At 50.9% G+C, this 11431-nt stretch overlaps 1 protein-coding gene across 1 annotated transcript; it reads left to right on the top strand.

Moving 5' to 3' along the window:
- Nucleotides 1–8774: 8774 nt before the first annotated feature.
- On the top strand, nucleotides 8775–10657 carry LOC104009477 (uncharacterized). The gene is made up of 2 exons (XM_087746651.1): nucleotides 8775–8922; nucleotides 9627–10657. Exons 1-2 carry the CDS (start codon nucleotides 8775–8777, stop codon nucleotides 10655–10657), a joined length of 1179 nt encoding a protein of 392 aa, XP_087602777.1.
- The last annotated feature ends 774 nt before the right edge of the window (nucleotides 10658–11431 follow it).

The following is an 11431-nucleotide window of genomic DNA, read 5'->3' as shown; positions in this document are numbered from 1 at the left end:
TTCCTCTCATCCTATCACTTGTTACTAGGGAGAAGAGAGCAACCCCCACCTCGCTACAGCCTCCTTTCAGGCAGTTGTAGAGAGCAATAAGGTCTCCCCTCAGCCTCCTCTTCTCCAGACTAAACAACCCCAGCTCCCTCAGCCGCTCCTCATAAGACTTGTGCTCCAGACCCTTCACCAGCTTCGTTGCCCTCCTCTGGCCACGCTCCAGCACCTCGATGTCCTTCTTGTAGTGAGGGGCCCAACACTGAACACAGTACTCGAGGTGCGGCCTCACCAGTGCCGAGTACAGGGGCACCATCACCTCCCTGGTCCTGCTGGCCACACTATTCCTGATACAGGCCAGGATGCCATTGGCCCTCTTGGCCACCTGGGCACACTTCTGGCTCATGTTCAGGCGGCTGTTGACCAGCACCCCCAGGTCCTTTTCTGCCAGGCAGCTCTCCAGCCGCTCCTCCCCATGCCTGCAGTGGTGCCTGGGGTTGTTGTGACCCAAGTGCAGGACCCAGCACTGAGCCTTGTTGAATCTCATACAGCTGGCCCCAGCCCAACGACCCAGCCTGTCCAGGTCCCTCTGCAGGGCCTTCCTACCCTCCGGCAGATCAACACTCCCACACAACTTGGTGTCATCTGCAAGCTTACTGAGGGTGCACTCGATCCCCTCATCCAGATCATCAATGAAGATATTGAACAGTCTTTATTGAGAAGCTCTCAATATCGTTACCAGAAAATATGCTTGCTAAAATTGGAGTCAGACACTGGAAAAGCTCTCAGATATTTGAGGTGAATTATCACTTGTAGTTGCTTACTTCTTGCATTTAACAAGAGGGTAGACAGACAGCGTAGAGCTACGCTTATGAAGTTTGAGTGTCTAAATTTATGTTAAGATTCCTAAGAGGAGAAAGGTCTGCACATATGGCAAAGGAATGAATGATCTAAGGTACAACCAAGTGCATACAACCACTGAAACAACAATACTGATGAAGAATACCTAGTGAGAGCCAGTGGCCTTTGTGTATTATGTGACCCTCAAGTGAAGGTCCAGAGTAAGTAAGGACAACTTAACTGGGGGGAATGAGACAAGAGGATGGAGCAGCCATGCCAATGAGAGAAAGTTACACTCTTGTGCAATTTTATGTTGGTGTCAAATATTGCCTCCAGCATCTACAGGAGCAATGGTCATGTCCTGCTACCTACAGGTACCTACAAAGCCTCATTTCTCCATACATCCTCTGATTGAAACTTGGTGTGATGAACCCAGGGACGGTTGTGCCTTTGGATGAGGCAAGGGTGGCATGCTAGGTTTGGGGTGTTCAGTCTCACCAGTCACTAAAACTCCTTACAGATTACAGTAGTCCTGTCTATTCTCTCATTCATTCACATCTCTTCTCCTGCAGCTCCTGGGGGTGGTGCAGTGACATACACCCGAGGAGTACGTCTGCGGACTGCCTTTTGTCAGTCCATCTTCTCTTTTTGAGATCTCCGTTATTCTGAGAATGCAGATCAGTGCCAGATATCAACACCTGCATAAGTATTTCCAACAATTATGATTTAAAACTTCCCTCAGGTCCTCATCCTGTTAATATACATTAGAGCCCTCTACAGTCTTCAGCCAGCCTTGAAACTTCAGGCTCTTATGCCATTTATCTGGATACCAGTGATTCAGACAAACTTTTGAAACTGAATAATAATGGTGAGCAATTTTGCCACCTTTTGTTTTGAAGACGGTGCCACAGACAAGACAAAATGACAAACTCAGGAAAAGCTAATTTTAGCCATATGTTTTAAACACAGTGCTAAACTAAGAATCCTTATTTGTTGTGTTTATTATCTAGTGTGATACTCAAATTCCTCATGAATTCGTGTGTAAAAGGGTTATTCAATGTGCACTGTCATTTTCCTCTTCTTTTGCATCTTTGCCACATTCTTTATCACTAGGTTCTTAATAAGATCCTTAATTTTCCTACCTTACATCAGAGCTTGTGCAGTTTTTCATAGTTCTCCTCCATTCCAGTAAAACTACAGGCAGGTAGGATCGTCAAGCAGGTGTTGATGGAAGATTTTGTCCACACACAAAATTATTTAATTGTTAACAGAAACTCGCGAGGACAGTCAACACCTTACCATACAGCATGACTTCGTATCAGCAGTTCACCCACCCTCTCTCCTTTCAAAGGTCTCCCATGTTATTTGCAGACCCACACTCAGCAATTATTATGCTGAAGTCAAAAACCAGTCTCCATCGGTCTTTATGAAACCAGAGTGATGTCCCATTGATCCCATGCTCATGGCATAAATCATCATAGCCTCTCTAGGGCAGCTGGAAAACAGAGTGAGATTTCCCCAAGGGCATCCTGCAGGGATTTCGTTCTGAAGTTTATGTTTTGGGAATTTGTCAAAACACCAGAAATAATACGTACGGAGGATAAGTAATTCTACTTATGTACTTAACTTTGCAAGAAAGATATAAGCACAAAACTGTATGTTTTGGAGAAGGATTTGAATGGGAAGAACTTTTTCTTCCTGCGTTTCTGGAGAATAAACTACAGTAACTGTTGGTTAGTGGGTCAATTTAGGGAAATCAGCGTTTATCTTTGCAGTGGCTGGTTAGGTTAAGCATACTTTTGTTTGTACTGCATTCTTTGGTTAAAGTGGATGTATATATATTAAAGGAAAAGCAAATCAAAATACAGAAATCAATTTGCTATTATAGTCTCGCTTTTGTGGGTTTGCGACTGTTAGAGAGAAATAGATCACGTGTGGTCCAACAGCCCGAGAGAGGTGAGGCTGCTGCCGCTGCACGTCCCAGGTCCCACCTGTGGAGAGGCTGAAGATGTATTCCCAGCAGACACGTGCACACAGAGCACGCATACACGCTGCATGTATACGTGTGTACAGATACATGTATGTGTACATATATATATGGCTGGCCACACAGATCACAGACACTCAGAGCTCCCACATGAACACAGACAGCACCAACGGCCTCATCCTGCTCCCCTCTCTGGCAGAGCAGGGTGGAAGTCTGCTAGTGAGAATATATATATATATACATACACACGCAAAAGGTGGATCCTCCAGCAGCTGGACTCAGACACACAGTCTGCCCGGTAGCTGCCCCTGCATCCCAGTCTCCCCAGTTGCTGACACCTGGACGTACAGGCTCCCGAGGCTGCAGCCCTGCTCCAGTTGCTGGTACAGACCATCACACTGGCCAGGACTTTCTAGGTCCCAACAGCTGACCCACCTGATCTGGAGAGCTGCTCCCGATGGTGATGGGTTTCACAGCTGGACACTGGAGCCGATGGCTCTGCTGGGACAGCTCTGGGAGGGCCCAGACAGGATGGTCGTTCCTTGCAAGTCCTTGATTCAAGTTCCCGCCTGCCGCTGTGTATCACTGTGCTCCTCTGGCTTGTGCAGGTGGGCTTGTGATGGGCTTACTTGATGCTCTTTTCTCACAGCTGCGCTCATTTGTATGAGGATCAAGCTCTGCTTTCACCACAGCATCCTGCTCTCCACATTTTATCCAGTTCTGTGATGGTAACTCAAGTCTCCTCAGCCAAGACCAGCTCAGTTTGGGGACCCATCAGTTCCAGCCAGGGGAGCCAGCTGTTTTCCTAGCTGACTCCAGTGGGAGGCTACTTCTTGAGGGTGATGGAAACTAAAGGCAGATGCACACTCAGGAAATAAGCTCTTCTGGCAATGCAGATGACGCATTATATCTCCCTTAGCACTTTTAAAATCAACACATCCTCTTTAGTGCTTCTGAGGGCAAACGGTGGAAGCGGTGGAAGGCAAGAAGTGGTAGAAGCCACTTCTTGGAGGCGATTCATCCCATCGTAACAGGGCTGGCTGAAACATTTGGGATCCTAGAGTTAGATGTCCAAACCTAAGTGGGATGAGCCCCAATATCTGCCTGTGAGAACACACTTGGCCATAGACTGGCCTGAGGTTGCTGGAGGAGCTGCAGAGCCAGCCCTGTTCCTCAGCTCTCTTGGTGGGACCGGAAGGGCCGTCCGTTAGCTCTGGTGTCCACACAACTCACAGCCATATGTCCCCAGGGAAAGCGTTGGTGGCTTCAGCTCCTGCCAGGCCCCTGCAGCATAAGCAGCAGCTTTGGCAGCTGCAGGCTTGCCTCTCTGACATTGAAGCCCCACACCAGAGCCCCATGGCATCACACTAGCTGGGGAAAAGGCTGCGACTAGCACCAAGCCCTTCTCGTCCTGCAGGTCAGCTCCCTCCAGGATGCTGTCATCGAGGGAGGACCATTTTCTTTTCATGGAGGACATCACTGGCTTGCGCAGCCTTTTGGTAGGCACCAGCTTACACCAACATAGAGTTGGCCGGAGAGCAAGTGGCAATTCAGCCAGGGCTTCTCTTTTGTAGCATTTCTTCCTTCCTTTTCTGCCTGCCTGGGGCCATGGCATGGAAAGGGGAGCAGTTGTCTGGTCCTCAGCTCCACTGGGAAGGGCTCCTGGGTCTGCTGCACGCTTCGGCTCCCTGGCAGCAGCGATACAATTGCTGCAAACAGCAGGAGAAGGAATGCACAGGAGTCTCCTGAGAGCATCTGTTAAAGCAAAGAGGTACAGTAAATTAAAGCAAAGAGGCATGGTAAGCAGAAAACACTCCAATGGCTGTAAAGACGACACGTCCAGGAGCTGCTCTGCCATACTCGTGCCAGCAGAGAGGATTGGTGGAACGGCAAAGCATCCTGCCTGGATGCATGGATGTACCAGTACATCTCATTCAACATGTTGGCTGATTTAGCATTACTGTTTCCACATCACATAGTATGCACGGAGCTCTGTGCAAAGGTCCTGGCTCTTTGGCACGGTCAGATGTGACCACAAAATCAGGCTGCTCACATACTCAGGTTGGAAAGACCTTGGGATGCCTCCGCCTCCAAACTCCTGCTTAATACAGTTTCAACATGGAGTTCACATCATGTTGCTTAGGACTTTCTCCAGTCAGGTCTTGCAGACCTCCAAGAATGGAGGCTGGGCCCCTCTTTCAGTTTCTGACTGTCCTTTTGTCTTACAGAGCCAATCCCTTCTACCTGGAGTCTCCGCTCCAGGTAGATTTCACATCTTTTGGATTTCACAGATCCCTCGGGCTCTGCAGAATTATAGAATGGCTTGGGTTGGAAGGGACCCTTAAAGATCCTCTTTAGTCCAACGCCCCTACAATGAGCAGGGACATCTTCAACTAGATCAGGTTGCTCAAAGTCCCATCCAACCTGACCTTGAACGTTTCCAGGGATGGGGCATCTACAATCTCTCTGGGCAACCTAAGAAGCCTTAACAAAGTCTCCCTCTGTCCACCAGAGCTTCAGGTCTGCTTCCCTGCCACCCCAACCAGCCTCCCAGGAGCCAGCCATCTTCCAGCTCTGGGCAGGCGGGCACCTCTCCCCCACTGTATGACTTTTTTTAACTTCATACATAGTGTTTGGAGGCCATCTGACAAGGAAGAAAATTGACCATCTAGTACAGCATAGCTGGCTCAAGCTGTGCAGTAAGAAAGTAGGTGGCAAGGAACAAAGTCCTAGATTAGCTCCTGAAAAGAACAATTTGGTAGAGCTGCCCACAAGATGATTCAGAGAAATTCCAGTCCTACATCCCATTTCTATAGAAAAGCAATCTCCAGCCCTACAAGATTATCTCCTAGGACTATCAGGGCATGACTACTGAGCTAACTCTAGGCTCACAAAGTGAACAGGAATAACCTTTTATTACCAATTATTTTTAATTCTTGAAATATTTTATTTTTAGTGATTTTTTTTTTTAACCTGCTTTCATGATTTTGGGGTATTCTCTTGTGATTTTTACTCATTCACAGCATCAAGGAACCACTTTAAAAAAAAATCAAGCCATTTTTAAGTAGCTCCTTACAAACAGCTGTAGGGGTTTTCTTGTGCCATCCAAGTGGGGAGCCTTTAGGTGACCCCACAACCAGCAACATCAAGGAAGGATAAAACTGGCTACCGCTCTTTGTCCAAATACTTGAAGGAAAAAAGAACACCCTCGGCAAGTTATATGGATTCCCAAGTAATCCAGCCGTTAAGCTCATCTATATCTGTCACTTGGGAGGTTGGTACAAACCCATTGTGGAGAAGGAGTGCAGGAGGCACGTTATGCTGGGTGTACGGATGTGAATCTTGGGTAAACTCAGCCTCGGGAAATCCAGTTCACGTTAGTTTGAGGTATTATGCCAACACAAGAGCCATGCTGCAGGCATAAGAGAGCACTGGGATTTATTCAGGTCCTATGAAAGCAAGACACACTCCAGTTTGCCCAGCAGTTTTTGCCATCTGGAGGATCTATAATGGACAATTTCTGCCCTTGAAAACTGTCCCTGGCGTTCCATGAGTCTCCAGAGATATCTTACACCCAGAAGAAGCAATTACCAACTACTCTGCTGTTTTGTTTTGCTTCTTTTTTTTCTTCCTCTCTTTTTCTCCAGAGGAAAGTTAATTACACTCCAGTGTACTGTCATATAAAATGACCCAAATTAAGTGCGGCAACTATTGGGGAAAAAATAATCCAGCCATAATGCAAATGAAGGAAATTCTGCTCTTGAGCAAAACAAGAGGGATTTGTCTCACCTGCATGTTGATATCTAAAGCGTCCCCAGAAGCCACCTCATCCTAAAGTAGAGGGTGCTAGCTAAGGAGTGGACATGTGAAGTTAAGTGAGATGATCCCCACCTGCGGTATCAAAGCCAGAGTAATTTCCAATGTTTTCTGGCTGCATTCTCCAGGGTTGGAGCACTCTTGGACAATCAAGAGTTAGGCATGAGCCCTTCAAGAAGCCATGTACCTGTGAGACCTTATCCCACACCAAGCTGGGCTGAAACAGGCTGCTAGGTTTTACTGTTAGGAGAACACAAAAATACATGCACAGATATGTGCACATACAGCATAACGCACAGCACTGTGTCCCAAAGAAGCCAAGCTGATAATTATTGCATCAGACAGTAAAGGAATTTGAAGTGTCAAATTATTTTGCCACTGCTGTTTGGCCATAAAGTTAGAGGGTGTATTCTGCATCAAGTATGAATTCATAATGCTAAACAAAAGTCACATAAAGTTCATCTCTCCTCTATAAAATGCCATAGAAATAGTGGGGTCATCCTGGCGCACCAGAGTGAGCACCTTTCTACAAAGCAAGGTCACAAAATAAGTCCTATTGGGGATCTCGGTCAGATTTTTTTGTAATTTAAGGGTCTCTATTGCAAGTGAAGAACAACAACCACCAGTAAAGGAAGCAGCTTTGGAAGCATATGTGGGTTTTCATATAAGACCTGTTACGAGGTAAGGACCATGGAGGTGTCCCATGGGACATGCTGGAGATGTGCAACTGAAGCTGTCCAGCGCTTTGCCCAGGGACCGCTCAGGGCACTGCAAGTTGAGAAGATTTGGTTGCACATGATTTGCCTCTGTGGAAGAAACCGCTTCACCCAAAGTGCTTCCAGCTACCTTGGAAGAGCAGGGAGCTGTGCTAGGGCTTGGGAGAAGCCGTGTGGTGGGAAATGCGGGGTTCACCATCAGCCTCACTGGCCATGCCTGGGGCTCCTCTGGCCCTGGCCCACGGCTGGAGCACATCAGGAAGGGGGGGGGGCATTGCCAGACCCCCACAGCACATCACCTCCTCCCCTGGGCTCTGTCAGAGCCACTCACCCAGTGCAAAGGGACCGCCAACACAGCTGTAAGGAAACAGCAAGTGTTTACTCCTTCATGTACACAAGAAGTCCTGGGAGTGGGTCTGCTGTGGGGCTCGGTGCCCATCCGCTCCCTCTTCACCTGGGACACCTCGGCAGTCGTTACTGGAGCAGTGCTCACCAGTCTGGCAGGGAACCATCGGCTCCTGAAGCGTTGGGCTGCCGGGCAGAGAGGAAGATAGCCAAAATAAGGCAGAGGGAGCAGAACACAAAGAAGAGAAAGAAGGGGAAAAGGGACAGGGGTTGGACAGGGGCATATAGCAAGAAAGGATGGGACATGGAATGGGACAGAGAAAGACAGAAAAGGTAAGGACAAGAAAAAGGACAGAGGGACAATAAGAGAAAAAAGGGACAAGGATAGAGAAAGAAGCATTAGGGACAGAGAAAAAGGCAGGAAAAAGGACAGAGGGATAAAGAAGTTGAGGGACAGGGAGCTGGAAAATGGGATACAGGAAAAAGGGAGAAGGACATTGGGATAGAGAGCAATAGGGAGGAGGACAGAGTTGGAGAAATAAAAGACAGCAATGGAGAGCAGGATAGAGGGAGAGAGAAGGGGAGAGAGGCAGAATGACAGAGGGACAGAGGTGAAGAAAGAAAAGACAGTGAAGGGCAGAACAAAAAAAAAGAGATGGCAAAAGAAAAAACGGAGATGGGGACTGGGACAGAAAGACAAAAAGAGGGACAAGGAAAACAATGGTGGGATAGGGAGAAAGAGGGACAGGGAGAAGAAAACATACTGATGGGGAGCGGGACAGAGCAAGAAAGCGTGACAAGGAAGCAGGACAGCGGGATGCAGAGAGAAAATAGTAGTGATAGGCAAGCTCCCTGCCCTGCTCTCTGGGTCCATCCTGGCTGCCTTAACCCCTGCCCACCCTCCGCCCTGCACTGCTTTGGGGGCTTTGGCTCTGCCCTGCTCCACCATCCCTCTCCCAGGCCAGTCACCCATCCCCTGCCGTCATCACCTGCAGCACTTCTGATGCGCTCAATAGCCTCACAGTGGCCGTGACCTCACTGTCCCCATCCTGTCCCCAGGGGACAGGAGGGCTGCAAAGGGCTGCATGTGCTTCCATGGCCCTGACCCCAGCCCCACCACGCTGGATGCCATGGGGCTGGCTCGGCACAGCTGGCTCCCCCTGCTCTGGGCCAGCGGCTGCCTCCTGCTCCTGACGGTCTGGGCCGCCCAGCACTGCCGGCGCAGCACCTCTGGCAAATGGCACCAGGTGGGAGGGAGGCTGGCCAGCAACAGGGCCCCTGCTCCGCAGGAGGGTCCCTGGCCTCATGGGAAGCGGGGCTGGCCAGGACCCACACGCAGTGCGGGTCAGGGCTCGGCCGAGGTGACTGAGCCAGCTGTGCCCACAGGTCCCTCCCTGCAGCCGAGGGCGGTGGTGGAGGCTGGCAGAAGCCCAGGACCCAGGTGAGGCCATGCTCTTCCCCCGTGCCAGGGACAGTGTCCCCAGCTGGCCCTACTCATGGCCCCCGCAGCTGAGCTGCTGTCACAGCCCCACATCCATGAGAGATGTGGTTTTCCTGGGATTTGCTATAGAAGAAGCACCATCCCGGGGCCCTGGGGAATCCTGTCCCTCCCTTATGACCAGCTGTGTCCCTCTTCCTCTCCCATGGGCCCTGCTGGGAAGAGGAACAAGGAGGGGATGTCTGTGGGGCTGATGCATCCCTCCCACTCCCAGGGGTGAGGATTGCCCTGCTCCCCAACCCCAGCACGGCTCCGCTCTCCACAGCGCAGCATGCTCACCCTCTGCATGGTGCCGGGACAGTCCTGGGATCGCTCCAGCTGCTGGGATTCCCGGTGCGCAGGCTGCTGCTCAGGGCTGGGCTGTGCCTATGCCTGACAAAAACTGGGCTCAGCCATGAGGCCTCTGCTCAGGGCGCTGCACCCCCCGGCTGCGTTGCAGGAAAGAAGACACAAGCATGCGTCTGCGGGGCCGAGGTCCTCGATGCCCGCGGCAGGTCCCTGGGCCGGTTCCTGTGCTACGACCTTGGCTGCGTGCAGTGCAGAGAGGCCACCCGGGAGAGGCGGCGGCAGCGACGTGCAGCAGAACGAAGCCCCTGGACCGCCCGACGGTGGAACTCTCCTTCCTCGCCTGGGTGCAGGTGCTGGCAGGGGCACAGCATGCAGAGGATAGTCCTTCCTCGGCACCGGAGACAGCCCCACAAGAGGGCAGAGGCCCTGGGGCCACTCAGTCCAGCCACAGCCCACCCCAGCCTCCACCTTGGTAGCCAGGCGGACAAGCTCACAGGTCCAGTGCCCTCGGTGCTGGAGGCAGATGTCAGCCACCAAGCTGGCTCACCCACCACCCTGGACTCTCACACAACTGACAGGAGTGGTGGCCACCCACTCGATGTTGCAGATCCTCATCCCATCTTGAGGCTGGAGCTGGGAGAGGATTTCAGGAGGAGACTGCAGGCGCACATGCAGAGGAAGTACAGGCAGATCCACCTGGGAACATTCCCCGCCTTGGTGCGACGGTCCTACAAGTCATCAGCCCACAGGACGGTGCCCCTCATGTCACAGCACTCCAGCTCTGCCCCCATCTACTCCTGGACGCCAGAGGCCTTGTTCCTGATGGAGGAGACCCGGGAGCTCCACCCTGGGGCAAAGAAGCTAAGCCATGACTGGGGCTTGCCTGGGAAGTCAACAGGCTCAGCTCCCGAAGAGCACAGTGCAGAGCTGGACAGCCAGCCCCACTGTGCTCCCTGGCCAAGCCATGGGGAACCCGAGGTAGAGGATGGTCCCTGTCTCCCCTTGCACCAAACTGCCTCTGCCCTTGACCTCTCCCAGCTCAGTCTCGAGAGCCTGCAGGGCAGGACTGGGGACACGGCTGGCAGAGAGGCCGCTGGGCACCAGCGCAGCAGCTGGACACAGAGGGACTTCCAAGAGGAAGGCCGCAGCTCAAGGGACCTTCATGAATTTGTTCACAAATAAATACACAAACCAAAAGATGGCACTCAAGATAAAGGCTGTTCTTATGAGGAGGGAAAACAAGCAAATTACTCATCCAGATCAACTCCAGGCTCCACACCTCCACATACTACTTCATCAGCAGCCTTTCCTTCTTAGATGTTAGCTACTTAGACCCAGTGTAATGATGACCTTTATGGCCAAGACCAAAGTCACATCATACACAGCTCAGATCTTCCTGTTCTGCATCGCAGTGACAGGAGAGTGCTACCTCTTGGCCGTGATGGCATATGGCTGGTTTATAGCCACCTGTAAGCCCTTAACTCTACCCTTGTCATTATGTCCAAGAGGCTCTGCATGCTCTTTGGGTGTGGCTTCTACTTCATGAAGTGTCTGAATGCAACTATTCAGATATTATTTATATTCTACCTGTCCTTCTGCAATTCCAACATCAATCATTTCTGTGCTGTGCCCCCCATCCCGAAGCTCTCCTCCTCTGACACATACATCACTGACCTGGTTCCTTTCACCTGTGCTACTGTGCTCATCACCTCAACCATCCTCCTCATTCTCATCTCCTACCTCTGCATCGGAGTTGCCATCCACAAGATTTAAGTCCACCAAAGGCAGACAAAAAGGCTTCTCCACCTCTGCTTCCCACCTGACTCCTGCCACCATGTTTACAGGACAGGCTCCTTCAAGTACCACCCCGTTCAAAATTCTCCACGGAGCACAAGATCATCACTGTGTTTTATGCTCTGGTGATTCCCATGCTGAATCCTATGATTTACAGCCTGA

Source organism: Nipponia nippon, unplaced genomic scaffold (assembly GCF_047370975.1).
Source record: "Nipponia nippon isolate SJK-2023a ecotype South Korea unplaced genomic scaffold, ASM4737097v1 scaffold_10, whole genome shotgun sequence".
In the NCBI taxonomy this organism is placed as follows: domain Eukaryota; kingdom Metazoa; phylum Chordata; class Aves; order Pelecaniformes; family Threskiornithidae; genus Nipponia; species Nipponia nippon.
The sequence above is the reverse complement of the archived record's forward strand: the minus strand, read 5'-3'. Positions and strand labels throughout refer to the sequence as shown.

Excerpts from the sequence above, each read along its gene's own strand:
- LOC104009477 (XM_087746651.1), top strand. The coding sequence starts at position 8,775 with ATGTGCTTCCATGGCCCTGACCCCAGCCCCACCACGCTGGATGCCATG. Across the intron at positions 8,923-9,626 it reads CTGCCGGCGCAGCACCTCTG|GAAAGAAGACACAAGCATGC; the intron begins GCAAATGGCACC and ends GCTGCGTTGCAG.